The sequence below is a fragment of the Salmo salar genome, chromosome ssa09, assembly GCF_905237065.1.
Source record: "Salmo salar chromosome ssa09, Ssal_v3.1, whole genome shotgun sequence".
Lineage (NCBI taxonomy): Eukaryota > Metazoa > Chordata > Actinopteri > Salmoniformes > Salmonidae > Salmo > Salmo salar.
Genome location: NC_059450.1, coordinates 148,902,256 through 148,922,954, shown reverse-complemented (window position 1 = coordinate 148,922,954; position 20,699 = coordinate 148,902,256). Strand labels below are relative to the sequence as shown.

At 40.7% G+C, this 20,699-nt stretch overlaps 1 protein-coding gene across 1 annotated transcript; it reads left to right on the top strand.

Annotated features, from left to right (window-relative positions):
• The first annotated feature begins 7,137 nt into the window (after positions 1-7,137).
• Positions 7,138-13,379, top strand: LOC106591490 (B-cell receptor CD22). Its single transcript, XM_045687029.1, has 6 exons — positions 7,138-7,473; positions 7,835-8,086; positions 8,172-8,450; positions 12,280-12,543; positions 12,826-13,098; positions 13,275-13,379. Exons 1-6 carry the CDS (start codon positions 7,152-7,154, stop codon positions 13,355-13,357), a joined length of 1,473 nt encoding a protein of 490 aa, XP_045542985.1. The 5' UTR covers positions 7,138-7,151; the 3' UTR covers positions 13,358-13,379.
• The last annotated feature ends 7,320 nt before the right edge of the window (positions 13,380-20,699 follow it).

Sequence of the window (20,699 nt, the reverse complement as noted above, 5' to 3'; positions counted from 1 at the left end):
CTTCTCACCTGTACATCTGTGCCATTATCGTGATTTGTGACAGCATGGGCAGCGCCACTGGAGGCTATCTCCTATTTTGAAGGTGTCCATTTTTATTCACGATGGCATTGGGAAGTTGGAAATGACTCCAACCGGTCACCAGGAGTGGGATCAGCCAACAAAGCCGGAAAGTCACATCCAGCGTGACTTACATAGAATGAAACTGCCCACGCTGACTCGCCTCATGCTAACACGGCCCTTTGGCCACCTCTGAAGCCATCTATCCTTTCTCTATGGACAAAGTATTTTAAACAAGCTAATTTGAGTTGCTGGATCCCTGGAATACGTTCACGAGCCCCGCTTGCTTGGCATGTGAGGGTGATTACAGCCTCCAACCGATTGAAAGGGCCGAAGTGGTTTACAGAAAACTAAGATCTGAGGAGAGTACATGGGGAGCTATATCTCTGCAGAGATTGATCTGTCTTATGAGGATCAAAATCCTGATACAGGTCCACCAAATTAATATGGGCGGAATAGGTGTTTTTGCACGGGGTCAAACTTCTTCAAAATTCCACATTGATACAGAAACTCCTAAAAGCAATGATTAAGATGTATTAAACAAGTTTATATTGACAGTCATGAAAAATGTGAAGCAATTTAATAAACGGGTAATGATAGATGTTGCGTTAAATGGGGTCAGAATGACTCAGCCGGTAGTGGAAGTGAGGGTCTCCAGAAACTACGTACTATTCAAAGCTTTAAACGTTGTACTGATCTGTATAAAGACCACATTGAAATGGGCTGTATTTCTCTTTTGTCATTTTTTTTAGGCACAAATGAAGAAATGCGTACCAGCTATGTGGTTATATTTTATATTTAGAATACATAAAAATACAGTATATCTTTTTTCTGACATGCTGTTGGATGCATGTTAGTCGCCTTAAGTTCCTTGACTAGGCTAGCTTTAAAAACGTGTCAATCAACCACAGAACTCACACTTTTGTTTCGCCGACCTTGCTACGCCAGTAAGTTGTCCCACTGTACAAGACCTCCCCCTTCACCCTGGAAGTGCGCCACAAGGTATATTATGGTAGTTGAGTGCTTTAGGTTATTATTATTATTATCATTGTTATTATTTTTATGTTTAGCTATAAATCACGTGGGTACGACTACATACCGAATCATTTTAACTTTTTGTTTAGTTTTGAGCTGTAGTTTAGGTTGTCGGCGATCAGGGCCTGTATTCGCTGAAGTGTCTCAGAGTAGGAAGTGTGTTGATGCAGATCAGGTCCCCTGGTCCATATGAATAATGATTCGTAAAAAGGCAAACTGATCCTAGATCAGCTTCCTCAGTCTACTTGAGACAATGCGATAATATGGACCCTGGACTGTTACACGTATCAGTGGATTATTCACCTTAGCTATAAGAGTGAGTTAGCAAGAGTTGTTTCTATGTTTCTAAGACCGCAGTGTGGGAGATCCAACAATGGCTCTTGGAGAACAGCAGGAAGTGTTATATTCCCTTTCTCTGGTCTTGTGGCAGGTAAGGTCTCATTCATACTGTTTTAGTAATGTTATCTTAATGTTATTCTGTTGTGTTCAGTGACATCGTCTGTTAGGCATTTATCTTTCACACCTCACTGAGTGATGCTTATGTGTGGTTTCCATTCACACTCAACTCAGCAACTACAGTACGGCAACAAAGTGTGGACAAACCCTACTGTCAGTGTAAGCCAATAGACCTTTGCTTAATGTAATATCCTTGTGTTGTGTGACTGTGTGTTTCAGTTGTACTGGGTCAGGATGGCTGGAGTGTGACATACACCCCTCAGAGTATCTGTACCTTGAAGGCGTCAACAGTGGTGATGTCCTGCTCTTACACATATCCCAGAGGTACAGTCACATCAACCTTCTGGTTCACTAAAAATGATGCTAAGGGGAATCCTGTTAGTCTGAGTGATGACCCAGACTACCAAGCTCGTGTGACGTATCATAAAGATAACAAGAATGACTGCACTCTGAGAATCACAGACCTGAGAGAGAGTGACGCAGCTACGTACAAGTTCAGATCCACAACAGACCGGGACTTTCTGAGGGGAGATTTACAACTCCTGGAGTCACCCTGTCTGTCACAGTGCAGCGGGATATTTTCTCTGTCAATTTAGGTCCCAAAATTGTAGTGTTTTGTCTTCAAAAAATAAAACCCATGACTTCAGAATAGATGTCAGCCAGATGACCAATGGCTGTGATGCTGTGATTCTCCAGATCTGCGGTGGCAGTGACTCGCATTCAGTTGTATCAGCGTGAAAGACACCGACTTGCACCACCTGTGTTCTGATCTGGTGACCCCACCCCCACATCTGGTACAAGAACTGACAGATAGTAACTGATAGCACTTCTCCCATTCAGTCTACTCCTGATGCTGCAGACAGCTACTCCTGTGCTGTGGTGGCAAGTCAATGAGGATCTCCACTTTCCTGCAGTGTGTGAGTGTGGATTCACCTCAGTATTCTAGTATAACCTTTCAAGTATATCCACCTTGAATCTGCACAATAGTCCTCATTGTGCTATCTAACATAACTGTAACACAATTATTGCAGCCTCACGATTGTATTGTATAAATACCGTCTTCTTGTAATTATGTTTCAGGTGTTCAGGATCAGACTCAAAGAGTGACTTAGACCGATAAGAGTATTCTGTGCTTTGAAGGGGGCCACCAGTGGACAAGTTATCCTTTTTTGTACTTTCCAGTTATCTCCGACAAAACAACATTCTGGTTTAGAAATGATGTCATCCCTGGAGGACCCAACCAGAGACCCAGAGTATGCAGGCCGGCCCTGGATAGCCTTCCCTCCACCCTGAGAATCACAGATCTGAGAGAGAGCTACTCAGCTGAGTAAATTCTGATTCAACACACAGATCTCAGATGGGGGGCACAGCTCCCTGGAACAACTCTGTCTGTCACAGGTAAAACCACACTTACAGAACATTATGATATACCGGTAATACTACACCCTTACAGAAACATTGCGATATACCGGGGTAATACTACACTTACAGAACATTATGCATACTGGAGTTACGACACTTACAGAACATGATGATATACTCGGCAATACCACACTAAGAAGAACTGTAGTAAGTTAGTATATAAGAACATTAAGATCACTGCAGTTATATTTGCAAACATTATTCTACACTGCAACTACTTTATCTCTCAGTAGTAATGTGCAGGCAGCCTAGTGGTTAGGATCATTAGGCCAGTAACTGTGTGTGTTGCTGGGATCGAACCCCTGAGCTGGACAAGGTAAAGAAATCTGTCGTTCTTCCCTAGGCTGCAGTTAACCTGCTAGGGCCTGGTCATTGTAAACAAGAATTTGTTTTCAACGACGTCCTAGCAAAACTAAGCTTACATAAATACAAATTTGGTGGAGCATGTTCTTTTATGTTGTTGTTCTCTCAGACTGCGGGGAGGTGATCGCTACAGCAGAGGGCAGAAGACACTGACCCAGCACCACCCGTACTTGACCGACCCACCACATCTGGTAAACGACAACGCCTAAGATGAGTCCTCGCAATACCTAGTCAATAATTATTCAGACAGTTACCCTGTGCTGTGTGTGTCATGAGGATAGGGTAAAAAAAGTGTAGAACGTAAATTAGTTCTCACTTAGCAAGCAATCAACCATTTAAGCACAATGAGAAGGGACAAACTAGAAATGATAACATCACACACTCTTAGAAAATATGATAACAGTATGTTTCCTGGGGAAAAAATATTAAAATATCCGTACCTCAGAGAGAAGTAATGATCTCACATGATACTGTTAGATAGGTACTGGGCGAGGATAAAGAGTTTAATGATACATTTCTGTACCCACATTAAAACAGATAAAGGCATGCGGGGAATAATCGGGTAATACTTTACTTAGTCAAAAAATAAACATTGACCATGCAATGATCTAAAATTGTAATTGCGCAATTACCGATGTCAGAGTATGCACCTACTCCCAAATTTGCTTTTGCTGATGATTGGGATGAATGTAGGGCAGATTTGATATGATAAGACACCTTTTTTGGACTGACGACCGATATAAGGGCATATACGTGGCAGGCCTATCTGGGCTTATGTGATTATGATGGCCGCTTTGACGATGCGCTGCGTTTTGCAAGTGTATTTTCTTCATCCAAAGTAAAGTGTGACACAGGATGGCCATAATGTGTTATGGAAAATATGAGGGAAAAAAACATGACGTGGAAATAACTCATTACAGACAACAAAGCGATTTAGGAGACAAACTTAGAAAATGAAACTTGAAATGGAAAGGAAACTTTCTTGGCAGGGAATTTTTTAACTGGAATAAATGCTTGTAGGTGTCATGGATCCAGCCATAAAGCAATGTAATATGTCATGCGCGCAGGTCAATTATGCCGCCGCGACAGTGTTCTCTGATATTGCGACAGGTTACGACAAGTTATGTGTCAAGCTGTTATGACATATTATGACATGGTTATCACTAAAAGAGTTTAAAGTTGTAGAGCACTGGTTACAAGTGCAAAGTGTTACCAATCATCACACTTACTTCAAAGAAAGGCCTCAATGGAAGGTATTTGTTTCCAGGGTACAAATATTTTTGTGAGTAAACATACTGCACACCTATGTCTTTGCACAGCTAAAAAGAGGTAGATGTTTGTTACTAGGGTAGTAATTTAAAAGGCACCGAATTTTTACCATCATTACTATCAGCATATTTCCCAGCATGCTCTATCGTTTGTAGTTGATCAAAAAAAAGATATATATACAGTTACGTATCGTTTCCACATTGACGGATTGCACTAATCCTATGCTACACAGTTAATTATGCTGTGCCGTAAATAAATAAACTTACATTTTTCTAAACCAATCCATTCAGCTTTGTTGGATTTTTTCACCCGTCACCAAAATGGTTATTCCAGCTTAAATGGTTTAGGTAGTCTCCTAAGAATGTTCAAACCTGACGAAACTTATGTAATGCAAATGGAGAACACAATCAAACTGTTGGATATCCTAATTCTAATAGATTCCGAATAGGAATGACAAATCACAATGCCTTTCAGAAACTCCTTGCCGCAGTTTCCTGGGAACGTGGAGTAAATTTGGTAAAATCTGGGAATTCTGGGGAAAGCATTTATGATTTTTTTCAAGCCATTTAGAGATGCCTGATGTGGCCTGTAAACCACAAATTTCAAGCCACTGTATTAGAGCAAAACTAGTCCTCAAAATAAGGCTATGAGATTGTAATACTGATCAAAAAGAGTTTCATTTTAATTAATATATGCCTAGGAACTCAGGACTGAAAATGTATGAATTTTAACAACTATATGTCTCCGCTTACCAACAAGCAACTCTACACTTCACTCAAAAACTGAATAATTATATTGGAGGCAGTGTTAGTGGGTGCGTGGTGTTCTGGGGATAGTTATTTTTGGCCACCCATGAGGGGAAGTGCTGTACCAGTTTAATATTAAGTGATCTATGAGTAGAGGACAGCTCTTGTCCACTAAGACAAGGAAACAAAAATGGTTTTTGCAATGCTTTTGTACCTGTGTATGTAAAAGGTACTATCTTGTGTTATGAACTGGGGTACACCTTCATGGCCAGTACCAGCCGTACCGACACAGCTTCATTCAAGGGTTTATCTGTACTATTTTCTACACTTTAGAATAATATGTGCAAAGTTAACATTGGCAAAGGGTGGTTGTTTTGAAGAATCTCAAATATAAAATATATTTTGATTTGTTTAACACTGTTTTGTTTACTACATGATTCCATGTGATATTTCATAGTTTTGATGTCTTCACTATTATCATACAATGAAGAAAATAGTAAAAATAAAGAAAAACCCTTGAATGAGTAAGTGTGTCCAAACGTTTGACTGGTACTGTACCTATAACCAGTGGTGGTTCGAGCTTGTATGGCTTCATGGGTGGACCCCCCCCCCCCCAAAAAACAATTATCCTGGGCTAACTGTAATTTTTATTCAGACATTTGGAATTACACAAATATACAATCATAACATTTAAAACGATATAAATATAAAAAATACATACAAAAATAAGTAACAAAGACAAATAGAAACAAATTGTAGTATTTAAATACAAATAAAAAGAGAATCAAAATGATTACACTATTACCCCTATTAAGCAATAAAAAACAGACAAATAAATCAAAATTGCACAAATCCTATATCACACAAACACACAAAATAGAATAAATACACTTATAAAGAAGATAACCTGATTATTACACTATTGTACTTCAAAACAAGCAAACACAAACTAAATTACACAACTAAGTGCGCCATTAATTGCATTAGTACCGTACAAAGTTAGAGGTGTCAACCCGTGACAAGGTTAACGACCCACAGTCCCACACGGTGACATGATATCATTGACGTGACGGCAAAATGAGCGATAGAAAACCGACAATGTCACTTCATTCCACCATTCTTTTGTTTTTTTGTTTTGTGCGGGTTCCCTTGTAATACCGCAAGATGTCATTCGGCTGGCTGCCCAGTTGCCGCCTATACCTAAATCTGCCCCTGAATATAACTAGTAATGGGGAAACAAAGGTTCCTGAAGTATTGAGGTTTTTCAGCCAATTGTCGAAAATAGTTTCATAAATCAAGGCTTTGATTAACAGAGGGTACACTAGTGGCACCTGCTGGTCCAAATGATTTAAAGCAGCTAAATGATTGTTGTTGATTCCCCACACCCCATATAGCGTATCCAGTGCAGCCTTTATGTCTTCTACCAAACCAATAACAACCAATCCATGGTTAGTCTCGACTAAACGAAGATTCGGACGTCATTGATCATATGCTTCTGATAAAGTGATACAGGCATCGGCACACTGCTTCGAAATACACCGCTTAGCTATTTCTACCCATGCCTCGGAGCTATGGTATCACCACCTATAACTAAAAGTACAAAGGAGAACTTTACAGGGTACCACCCCAGAGACAAGTGGTTGTACCCTTTTAGCAACAAATCTAAACCTTTATTTCTGAGTGGAGATATATGTCTATATTTAATTTGAATTTTAAATGAATCTGTCCAAAACATTTAGTCTCATTACCATTTTAGGAATTGATCAGCTTCATTTTGTTTCAGGTGTTCAGGGTGAGAGCTGTATGAATGTGACTTACACCCATCAGAGTATCTGCTCTTTGAAAGGGTCAACAGTGGACATATCATGCTTTTACACACATCCCAGTTGGCATAACGTCACAGAAGTATCCTGGTTCAGCAAATGGGAGTCTGGTGTAACTAACGATCTGAGCCAGGACCCAGAGTATGCAGATCGTGTGAAGTACCATCGGCAAACAGACAAGGACTCCACTCTAAAAATCACAGACCTTAGGGAAAGAGACTCAACTGAGTACAAGCTCAGATTTAAAACAGTTAATGCAGAATGGGGATATACCTTCTCTGGAACAACTCTGTCTGTCACAGGTAGTACTGCACTTTGTGTGTACTGTATATTCTACACTCTTAGAAAAAAAGGTGCTATGTAGAACCTAAAAAGGTTATTTGGCTGTCCTCATAGCATAACCCTTTGAAGAACAGTTTTGGGATACATGTAGAACCCTTTCCACAATAGGGTTCTACATGGAACTCAAAATGGTTCTCCCTGAAACAGAAAAGGGTTCTATCTGGAACCAACATAGGGTTATCTTATGGGGATAGTCGAAGAACCCTGTTTTTCTAAGACTGTATACATTAACTGATTTATGTTGTATTTATCTGGCATAATAACAGGAGAAAATAGCCAGAGAAAATAAATGTAATTTACTCTTTATTCACAATCTTTCAGGTCTGCAGGTGGAGGTGACTCCTGCCACAGTGACAGAGGGACAGAGAGTCACACTGGCCTGTAGGACCGTCTGTACTCTGATTGATAACCCCAACCCCTCCTACATCTGGTACAAGAAAGGCCAGCGTCTCACCAACCAAAATAACAGCCTGATCCTCAACCCAGTCAGCAGTGAGGATGCAGGCAGATACTCCTGTGCTGTAGAAGGCTTTGAGGATCTCCCCTCTGCTGAAGAGACTCTCACTGTCAAATGTGAGGATTTTTATTGTATTCTTTACTAAATAACATCATCACTTAGGTCCTTCCTGCATGTGCTTACACTCTTTCTGTCATTCAGATGGCGCAAAGAACACACTGGCATCAATCCATCTCTCTGGTGAAATAGTGGAGGGCAGTTCAGTGACTCTGACCTGCAGCAGTGATGCCAACCCACCTGTGGACAAATACACCTGCTACAAGAAGAATGGAGCCCACTATCAGTCTTTATCCTATGGGAACACAGAACTACAGCATGTCTTCAGTCACATCCAGTCATCTGATACTGGGGAGTACTACTGCGAGGCCCGGAATGAGATGGGGACAGACAGGTCTGAGTCTATCAACATCGATGTGAAATGTGAGTAAAGTACAGCTCAGTGTTGGAATGATGGAATCAGTTTAAATGTAAATTAATCCATAAACCATAGCATAGCCCAAATCGGTTCCTTTGAATGTTTTGTGTAAGTGAATAATCTTTTGTATAGTTATTTTTATCTAGAACTTACAGCGTTCACACCAGATGGCCCAAAGAACACCTTCAGTGTCAGTCAGTCCCTCTGGTGAAATAATGGAGGGCAGTTCAGTGACTCTGACCTGCAGCAGTGATGCCAACCCACCAGTGCAGAGTTATGCCTGGTACAAGAATGGAAGTGTCTATCAGAGTATCTTCTATGGGAACACAGAATCACAGCAGGTTTTCAGCCAAATCAAGTCATCTGACACTAGACAGTACTACTGTTGGGTCTCGAATGGAATTAGTACAGACAGGTCTCCATCTTTAGACATCGATGTTAAATGTGAGTAAAACATGTGAGTAGCTCAGTGTTTGAATGTTAGCTTCGGATAAGAAAAGGGGGGAGGGGTCGGTGTCTTTGTTAACAACAGCTGGTACGTGTTCTCTGATGTTAAGGAAGTCTTTCTCGCCTGAGTTAGAATACCCCAAGCTGCAGACCATACTATTTACCAAGAGAGTTTTCATCTATATTTTTCGTAACTGTCTATTTACCACCACAAACCGATGCTGGTTCTAAAACCACACTCAACAAGCTGTATAGGGCCATAAGCAAACAAGAAAGAACATCTAGAGGTAATGTTCTTGCGACAGGATGTTCAACTAGAGAAGCGCATAAAACTCTAGATTACCATTACTTCACACACAGAAATGCATATAAGGATCTTCCTCACCCTCCTTTAGGCAAATCTGACCATAACTCTTATACCTCTGATTCCTGCTTATATAACTAAAAAACTCAAACGGAAGTTCCAATGATACGCTCAATATGAAAGTGGTCTGATGAAGCGGAAGGTTAAGGAGGACTGTTTTAAGCACAGACTGGAATATGTTTTGGTGATTCATCTGATAACATTGAGGAGTTTACCACATCAGTCACTGGTTTCATTAATAAGTGCACCAGCGACTTCATCCCCACAGTGACTGTACGTACATATCCCTTACCAGAAGCCATTGATTGCAAGCAGCATCCATCCTGGGCTAAAGGCTAGAGCTACCACTTTCTAGGAGCGGGACACTAATCCAGATGCTTATAAGAAATCCTTGCTTCGAATTTCAAATCTGTGCCATCAAACAGGCAAAGGCTGGGTCCAGGATGAAGATCGAATCGCATTTTGGCGTTTCCGTTTGACACTGGCCGATGGTAGGGTTGGAAAACTATCACGGATTAAAAGGAAATTTCAGACGCGAAACGCCAAGCCTAGTGACGGAACCTACCAGACGAGTTTTCAAATACCTTTCTTCAATCTCGCTTTGAGGAAAGCAATACTGAACCATACATGAGAGAACCAGCTGTTCGGAATGACTGTATGATCTCGTTCACCGTAGCTGATGTGAGTAAGACTTTTAAACAGGTTAACATTCACAAGGCCACCGGGCCGGACGGCTATGGGGCTCAGAGCATGCGCGGACCAGCTGGCAAGTGTCTTCACTGACATTTTCAACCTCCCTCTGACCCAGTTTGTAATACCTACTTGTTTCAAGCAGACCACTATAGTCCCTGTGCCCAAGAACCCCAAAATAACCAGTCTAAATTGTTATTGCCCTGTAGCACTTACATCTGTAGCCATGAAATGCTTTGAAAGGCTGGTCATCACTCACATCACATCCCAGACACAATGGACGCACTCCAACTCGCATACCGCTGCAACAGATCCACAGCTGATGCAATTTCTATTGCACTCCACACAACCCTCTCCCACATGGACAAGAGGAACACCTATGTTAGAATGCTGTTCATTGACTACAGCTCAGCGTTCAACACCATAGTGCCCTCCAAGCTCATCACTAAACACAGGACCCTGTGACTGAACACTTCCCTCTGCAACTGGATTGTAGACTTCCTGACGGGCCGCCCACAGGTGGTGAGGGTAGGTAGCAACACAGCCGCCATCCGCCTCAACACAGGGGCCCACTGCATGAACAAGCTAGTCCTCTACTGTACTCCCCTGTTCACGCATCGGATTGCTACGGGCCTCACACAACTCCAACGCCATCATTAAGTTTACTGATGACACAACAGTGGTAGGCCTGATCACCAATGACGATGAGACAGCCTATAGTGAGGAGATTAGTGATTAGGACAATATCCTCTCCCTCAATGTGAGCAAGACAAATAAGCTGAAGGTGGACTACAGGAAATGGATTGCTGAGCAAGCCCCTTCCACATCGACGGGGCTGTACTGTAGTTGAGCGGGTCAAGAGCTTCAAATTTCTAGGTGTCCACATCACCAGGCACTGAATAGCACGGCTAAATGAAAAGATTTGTCATGGACCCTCAGGTCTTCCAAAAGTTATACAGCTTCAGCATTGAGAGCATCTTGACTGGCAGTCGTTTTCAGGCGGGTAATCCGTTTGGCATTCACCCGTCCCTGCCATTCAGGACCTCTATACTGGGCATTGACAAAGAAAGGCCCTAAAAATGATCAAAGACTCTGGTCACCCAAGTGATAGAATGTTCTCATCGCTATCGCATGGCAAGCTGAACTGATGCACCAAGTCTGGAAACCGCTTGCATCCCCAAATAGTTTCACCAGTTGCCATGAGACTCCTAAATACTGTAGTTAACCAAATAGCTTCCCGGACTATCAGCATTGATCGTTTTTGCAGTCTTTTGACTCATCACATACGCTGCTGCTACTGTGTATTTTCTATCCCGTTTCGTATTCAATTTAACCCTACATACACTATATATGCTAAAGTATGTGGACACCCCTTCAAATTGCTGAATTTGGCTATTTCAGCCACATCCATTGCTGAAAGGTTTATAAAACAAACATTGGCATTAGAATGGCCTTACTGAAGTGCTCAGTGACTTTCAATGTGGCAATCACATAGATGCCACCTTTCCAACAAGTCAGTTTTGTCAACTTTCTGACCTGCTAGAGCTGCCACGGCCAACTGTATGTGCTGTTATTGTAAAGAGGAAATGTCTAGGAGCAACAACAGCTCAGCCACTAATTGGTAGGCCACACAAGCTCACAGAACGGGAAATTCTTACGCTACAGCATACAATGACATTCAAAACGATTCTGTGCTTCCAACTTTGTGGCAACAGTTTGGGAAGGCCCTTTCCTGTTTCAGCATGACAATGCCCATGTGCACAAAGTTAGGTCCATACAGAAATGGTTTGTCGAGATCGGTGTAGAAGAATTGATCGGCCTGCACAGAGCCCTGACTTCAACCTCATCGAACACCTTTGGGATGAATTGAAACGCCGACTGTGAGCCAGGCCTAATCACCCAACATCAGTGCCCAACTTCACTAATGCTCTCGTGGCTGAATGGAAGCAAAACCCTGCAGCAATGTTCCAACATCTAGTGGAAAGCCTTCCCAGAAGAGTGGAGGCCTAGGGAATATAAAGTGGAGGTGGTTCAGTGAACTACGCTTGCATAATGAGAAGCCTAACCCTTACCTGAAGCTTACAACCACTCGCTAATACCTAGCTTTTAGCGCAATGGCTAACACAGTCTTGAGACGTGTAGACAACCAGTGTTTATCATCTGGTTGGTCACGTAAAGCATCTTTCCAAATGTGTTTCTTTTAATGTTTTGACTAGTTAATGTTCTCTGACCTGTCAATGTCATGTTTCCTTTGATTCGTCTGATGACTGATGCAAGGTCTTGATTGCACTATTGTTACATGATAACCCCTTCCACACATTATTCCTTACCAGATGCCCCCAAAAGCACCTCAGTGTCAGTCAATTTCTCTGGTGAAATAGTGGAGGGCAGTTCAGTGACTCTGACCTGCAGCAGTGATGCCAACCCACCTGTAGACAAATACACCTTGGTACAAGAAGAATGTAACCTCACCAAAGCATCAGGACAGAGTTACAGCATCACTAACATCATCTCTGAGGACAGAGGAGAATACTACTGTGAGGCTGAGAATAAATATGGACGTCTCAACTCTTCCCGTGTATTTGTGGACGTTCAGTGTAAGTACATCTTTAAAGTTTTCCTCATACTTGTAAACTGCTAAAATTATGATAAATCAAGAAACATTTTACTATATAACATCCACATCTCTCAATATGTATTTTCACATTGGGAATGTAATTATTTCTAACTGACCTGTAAAATCTACCAGTTTACCTTATTCACTAAATCTAATCTTTTCAGAAAGCCAAGATATTCGGTGCATGTGACAACTAAAGTTTGATTTGATGTGATAATGCTATAACCAAGATGTTAATGACTTTATATTGCTCCTTTATCAGATGACCCAAAGAACACCTCAGTGTCAGTCAGTCCCTCTGGTGAATTAGTGGAGGGCAGTTCAGTGACTCTGACCTGCAGCAGTGATGCCAACCCACCTGTGAAGCGTTATACCTGGAGCAAGAAGATTGGCTATCAGTCTATCTCCTATGGGAACACAGGACCACAGCACGTCTTCAATCATATCAAGTCATCTGACACTGGAGAGTACTACTGTGAGGCCTGGAATGGGATTAAGACGGGGACGTCTGAGTCAATCAACATCGATGTGAAATGTGAGTAAAGTACAGCTCAGTGTTGGAATGTTGGAATCAGTTTAATGAAATCAATAAGTTTAACTGAATTATACTAAACGATATCATAGCCCAAATCTCTTTATTTTAATGTTTTTTTGTAAGTGAATCATCTTTTGGATAGTTCTCTGACTTAACTATTGTTTATTTTCCACCAGATGGCCCAAAGAACATCTCAGTGTCAACCAGTCCCTCTGGTGAAATAGTGGAGGGCAACTCCAGACTTGACCCGCAGCAGTGATGCCAACCCACCTGTGGACAGACCTAACATTATATTTTATGTCTAAACATACATGTTTTGTTCAATCAAGTTCATATTTATATCAAAAACCAACTTTTCACATTAGCATGTATTATATATGACTAGCATTCCCAATTTTCTTGGTGAATTTACACTAAATTACTCACGATAAGCATTCACAAAAAGCATAACAATTATTTTAATAATTATAGATACAAAACTCCTCTATGCATTAAATTCGATTTAAATAGCTTTTCGTAACACATTTCGCAATATTCTCAGTAGATAGCCCGGCATCACAGGGCTACTATTTAACATAACACTTTAGCACTCAGAAAAGTCACATTTACTATAAGAAAATGTTTACCTTTGCTGTCTTCATCAGAATGCACTCCCAGGACTTCTGCATCTTGGTTTAGTTTTAAATAATCCATAGTTATATCAAACAGTGGCGTTTTGTTATACACGTTCAAACACTATCCGAAAGGAGTAAATAAAGGGTGTTGAGCATACGGCGCAATTCGTACGAAAAAATTCTAAATATTCCATTTACGACTTGAGCACGTGTCAACTGTTTAAAATCCATTTGTAGCCAGTACTACCTCATAGCGATAATATTCCAGACGGAATCTGCATTTAGGTAAACAGAGGGAAAATAAAGCATTAGGTTGACTCACACACACCCCTAAGCCCACGGTACTCTACAAGCCACTTGTAAGCGCGATAATGTGGTTTCAGTCAGAGCCTGCCTCGGTATCCTTTAGCTTTCCCGGGCTCCTGAGGAGCCTATAGGGTCGTTGGAAGTGTCACGTTATTGCATTGATCCTAGAGTCTTCAATAAAAAGCCCAGATGAAACACAACTTGTCAGACAGGCCACTTCCTGTTGGAATCTTCTCAGGTTTTGGCCTGCCATGTGGAGAGTTCTGTTATGCTCACGACACACCATTCAAACAGTTTTAGAAACTTTAGGGTGTTTTCTATCCTTAATAATTATATGCATATTCTAGATTACTGGGCGGGGTAGTAGCAGATTAAATCAGGTACGTTTTTTATCCAGCCGTGTCAATACTGCCCCTAGCCCTAACAGGTTTAATCCATGGCGGCGTAATGTGTTACTAATGGTTTTCTTTGAGACTGTAGTCCCAGCTCTCTTCAGGTCATTGAGCCAGGTCCTGCCGTATAGTTCTGGGCAGTTCCCTCACCTTCCTCATGATCATTTGATGCCCCACAAGGTGAACACTGGGGCCCCAACCAGGGTGATTACCGTCAAACTAGAACTTCTTCCATTTTCTAATAATTGAGCCAACAATTTGTTGCCTTCTCCCATAAACTGATTGCCCTGTTGTCCTGTAGCCCATCCAGCCTTGTGCAGGTCTACGGTTGTACATCCCTGATGTCCTTCGTCTGGTGATGGCCATTGTGGAGATTTTGGAGTCTGTTTGATTGATTGTGTGACGGTGTCTTTATACGGGCTAACAAGTTCAAACAGGTGGAGTTAATTTTAATTAATGAGTGGAAACGGAAAACTGTTAAAGAAAAACTAACAGGTCTGTGAGAAAGCGGAATTCTCACTAGTTGGTAGGTGATCAAATACTTATGTCCTTGCAATAAAATACAAATTAATTACTTAAAATTCCTTCACAAACGTCATTTTATGATTTTTGTTTTGAATTCCTCTCACAGTTGAATATGCCTATGATAAAAATTTTACCTCTACATTTAAAACCTGCAAAATCGGCAGTTCAAATACTTATTCTCCACTGTGTATATATATATATATATATATATATATATATATATATATATATATATATATATTATATATACTCTCTATATATATATATTATTTTTTTGGTACAGGGGTCATAAATCATACTTGTGGTTATGTGCTGTTCATTTTACTTTTTGCTTACATTTTTGACCTGTGTTTTTGGTTGTTTACATCTGGAAATGATATTTGTTCTCATTGTCTCGATTGGAGTTTCTGATGTGGGATGAGTTCCATATATAATGATCTAAACGGCTAAAGTAGTCCTAGATCAAGCTCTCTACTCCATAGGAACACTGTGTGAATATGGACCCTGTCTGATTTAATATCCCAGGTGGGTGTTTCACCCAGCTGTATAGTCAGGTTGTTGGCACATATTTCCCAGACTGCAGGGTGGGAGATACAGCAATGCCTTGAGACGCGGTAATGTGGGATCTTTTCTCTAGAGTCTTATTGGTGTGGTCTCATTCATACTGTTTTAGTAATATTATCTTAATGTTATTCTGGTGTGTTCAGTACATCATCTGTTAGGGACTTCTTCTTTTTACTGGAATAGTTGTCTTTCCACTCACTGAGTAGCAAGGCCCTTTCTGTGAACCATTCACACTCAGCAAGTGATCCACGGCAACAAAGTGTGGACCGCGCTGTTAGTGTGACAAATGGAGTCTATAATGTATAATCACTATAATGTGTGAGTTATGTTTCAGTGTTACTGAGTCGTTGTGGCTGAAGTGTGATGTACACCATCTGTGCCTTGAAGGGGTCAACAGTGGAGCTGTCACTGCTCTTACACATATCCCAGAGGGTTATACAGTCACAACAACCTTCTGGTTGCAAACTTTACTATAAGTACTCTGTGATACCCAACTACTCGGTGGTGTAGCGTACCTAAGCACATATGGCCACACTCTGACAATCAGAGACCTGAGAGAGTTATTACTACTACAAGTTCAGATTTATAACAGATCACCGTTGAATATATGTTGATCTTAGTGTCATTCTGTCTGTCACAGTACAGTTACATTCAATAACTAAACTGTTGAATTCATTTAGTTATGGAGGCATTTGTCTTGGTTTGTGTTTACGTCTGTATAAGTTAGTTTTCTTCCATCAGTGTATTAGTGTAGAAACTCAGTGATATCGGGATTTACGGTGATATTGTTTTTAGTCACTTTATTTGGACGTTCTAGATGAATGCTCTACAGATGGTCAAATATCAACAAACTACCTGTTGATAAGTAATGTGATTTTTTATTATTACTCTTTGTACTATTTTCACTGTTACCTTGGCAGCCTCTCTCACAGTGTGTCCATACAGCTAACATTTTCCCACCACTGAAAATGAGACCAGACAGTCTGCAGTAAGTATGTTATAGCATGTTCATTTGTGTTTATTTTGTGTATACAGTTTTTGTGTTTGTTTGTGTGGAGTGGGTAATTGGGTAGTGAGAGAGAGAGAGACACAGAAAGTAGAGTTGAGAGATATGCTGCAGAGCAGTGTGTAAGTGCTCATACTGTGTTTTACCACCTTATCGCTTTGTCTCTGAGTGAGGGACTCCAGGGAAAAAAACCACCACAGAACCTGGACTGGGAACAACCACCACAGAACCTGGACTGATAAACCACCACAGAACCTGAGGACTAAACCACCACAAACCTGACTAAACCACCACAAACCTGACTAAAACCCACCCACAAACCTACTATAAACCACCCCAATGACTATAAACCACCTGCAGAACCTGGACTAAGACACCACCACCAAACCTGACTAAACACCCACCACAACCTACTAAAACCACTGCCACAGGAACTTGACTATAAACCATCACAAACCTGGACTGAAAACCACCACATAACCTGGACTAAGGAACCATCACAGAACAGGACTGAAAACCACTGAACATGACTGAAGGGGAAATCACCACAAACCTACTAAAAAACCACCACAGAACCTGACTAAACCCCCACAAACCTGACTCCAAAACCACCACAAACTTGACTATAAACCATCACAGAACCTAGACTTAGAGAGAACCACCACAGAACCTGACTGAGAACCATCCACAGAACATTGACTCCAGAGAACCACCACAGAACATGGACTGAAGAGAATCACCACAGAACCTGACTAAAAACACCACCCACACCTGGACTAAAAGAGAACCACCACAAGACATGGATGAGAGTAACCACCACGAACATGGGCTAAAAGGAACCATCACAGAACATGCACAGAAACCACCACAGAACTTGTGGACTGAATGGCTCAAAGCAAAATGCTAGTCCCTTACACCTCTATTCTCTTGCTAATATGTTGTTATAATATCTTGAAAGTTCACCAAATTACAACCGCCAACATTGGAGTTTCCTTACCCCTTTACCAGTCTATGAACATGGTGTGACAGCAGTCCATGCTTTAGTTAGAGATTTCCTGGCACTGTTTCAACTTGCTAACCTTTTAGCATCCATTGGCACAAATCCCATTCAAGTAGAGGCATTTCTAGCAAAACTATTGAAATCATTCAAAAATAAAAAAATGCATTGTGAAGCTCAACAAAAGTCATGTTGTGTGAAATATTATTACTCATCCCATAGCTTAGATAGGATTTTTATTCCTAAAATGCTATAATGTTATGTAAATGTCGGAGTGTTTGACATTGCAGCCAACTTTATAAAGTAAGTCAAGATCTACAAATCATCTTGCATGATAAATAACTACTCAATGTTATTAATAGACCAGTCGAGTCACATTTTTATCATACATCACAGTTTTGGTGCTCTTGAACACTGTCTATTGCTTACTGCTTAGAGAGGATGAAGCCCTCTCTGCATAAATGTTTTAGTTACTGACATGGGGTTGGATAGAGGTTATATCTTGGCATCTTTGTCAAGATGTCTTCTGTAACCAGAATGAAGCGGCGCCATTGGGGCTATTTACATTTCAAAGTTGTTAATGCATTTCTTCTTCAACTTCGCAAGTTTAATAACTTGGTATACCAACAATTGAAATGAGTATATTCAATGGCTTTGCCATGCCTAAACAGCTTTTTGTAAATTAAACACTCTATTCCTTTTATGTCTGTAAGTATGTTACATATACCCCAAAATGTGTATCTTTTATCATTTCTTTGTATCCATGAACTTCTATATCCTGTTTTGTACCGCATACTATTAAAATTTACATTGTTGAGTTTTCTGTTAAGTACAGTATACTTTGTAGATGTATTTTTGCATATTAATCTGATACAGTGTTATACGTGGATTCGCATTATTTGCATGCTATTTTACAAGTGCTCTGAGAGCAATAGATTGTTATGAGACTTGTTTGAAAATGGCCTAAAGTAAGAGTGATTGGGTGGATGCTTCATAAGAGCTTTGAGGAGAAGTATTAACATGAGACACAGTGATGGTGAGTTGTGTTTAGGAGTAGTATTAACATGAGACACAGTGATGATGGAGTTTGTGTTTAGGAGTGAGTATTAACATGAGACACAGTGATGGTGGGTTGTGTTTAGGAGTAGTATTAACATACAAAGGGCAGATGATGGTGGGTTGTATTTTAGGGTAAAATATTAACATGAGACACAGTGAAGTGGTGGGTTGTGTTTGGATGTATTAACATGAGACACAGTGATGATGGGTTGTATTTAGGAGTAATATTAACAGGACACAAGTGATGGTGGGTTGTATTTTAGAATATATTAACATAGACACAGTGATGGTGGGTTTGTGTTTAGGAGTAGTATTAACATGAGACACAGTGATGGTGGAGTTGTCTTTAGGAGTGGTGATAACATAGACAGTATGGTGAGTTTGTGTTTAGGAGTAGGTATTAACATGAGACACAGTGAGAGGTGGGATTTGTGTTTAGGAGTAGTATTACCCGAGACACATTGACAGTGGGTTGTGTTTGGGAGATGGTTTAACATGAGACACAGTGATGGTGGGTTGTATTTGGAGTAATCTATTAACATGAGACACAGTGATGGTGGGTTACGTTTGGATTAACATGAGACACAGTGATGTAGGATTTTTTGGGAATAGTATTAACATGAGACATAGTGATGGTGGGTTGTTTTTAGGATAGTATTAACACTTGAGACACAGTGAAGGTGGGTTGTGTTTAGGAGTATTAGTATCATGAGACACAGTGACGGTGGGTTGTGTTTAGGAGTAGTATTAACATGAGACACAGTGATGATGGGTTGTGTTTAGAGGAGTAGTGATAACATGAGACACAGTGATGATGGGTTGTATTTGGGAGTAGTGTAAAACATGAGACACGGTATTGATGGGTTTGTGTTTGGGTGTGGTAATGTTGCCAAGGACACAGTGGTGGTGGGTTGTGTTTGGAGTGAGTATTAGCACTTGGGACATGCAGTGGTGGTACAGGTTGTATTTGGGGGAAACAGTATTAACATGGGACACAGTGAGTGGTGGGTTGCGTTTAGGGATGATATTAACATGAGACACAGTGATGGTGGGTTGTGTTTTGGGCCCAGTATTAACATGAGACATAGAGGAGTGGTGGGTTGTGTTTAGGAGTAGTATTAACATGAGACACAGTGAGGGGTGGGTTGTGTTTAGGAGTGAAATATTATCATGAGACACAGTAGCGGTGGGTTGTGTTTAGAGATGAAGTATTAACACTTGAGACACAGTGATGATGGAGAGTTTTGTGAGTAGTATTAACATGAGACACAGTGATGATGGGTTGTGTTTAGGAGTAAGTTATAAACATAGGACACAGTGATGGGTTTTTTTGGATAGTATTAACATGAGACACAGTGATGGTGGGTTGTGTTTGGGAGTAGTATAAACGCTGAACACGGTGACAAATGGTTACAAATTGGTTAATGTGTGGTATTAGAAATTCTTTTAACATGGGCACAGTTGCCTTGATTTTGTTTTGTAACAGTATTAACAAGGCTGAGCCCTGCCTGCATAAGATTGAGCCTATAGCGGCGGGTTAGCGAGGGGCAGCACATTTTCTAGGCTAAACTGGCCAAACCCACCTCCAGCAACCAAAACCTCATAATTCTCACAAAACAATTTACAATTTCTCTCAAGTCAGTGAGGTTTTTGAGTGAAACTTTTCATCACCTGTGATAAGCAGTAACCACTTTGTCAATGGCAGGGATCAAAATGTTTATTGTCACGTTCCCAGTGCTCCTCCAGGGTGCTGTTGGATTAACATCACTGTGAGCTCCACCAACATTCTGTAAATAAAGAAAGAAGAAGGTTATTGCAGAACTTTTTATATCAGGTTTCTCCTATCAAATAGCCTTACCTAAATGACCCTCATTTATTGACACTTAACAAACGCATATTCTAAAAAACAAGACAAGTCAAAGTAAAATAGACAATATTGTCTGGACAGCCAGGCTAGTCACTGCTGTCAGGAGATTCATCCATGGGCTAAATTGTCACGATCGGTAGTTTCAAGTTTGTATCCTTCAATTTTTACTAAGCTGATCATACGCGAAAATAAAATATTTCTGCATTTGTTGCTGTGTAAAACACATTGAAATAAATTGAGAATAAATCCTCCTGATGAAGTTGGGTGCTGA

Coding starts and splice junctions, on each gene's coding strand:
- LOC106591490 (XM_045687029.1), top strand. CDS start 7,152: ATGAATGTGACTTACACCCATCAGAGTATCTGCTCTTTGAAAGGGTCA. Junction 7,474..7,834: donor AACAACTCTGTCTGTCACAG/GTAGTACTGCAC, acceptor ACAATCTTTCAG/GTCTGCAGGTGGAGGTGACT. Junction 12,544..12,825: donor TGTATTTGTGGACGTTCAGT/GTAAGTACATCT, acceptor CTCCTTTATCAG/ATGACCCAAAGAACACCTCA.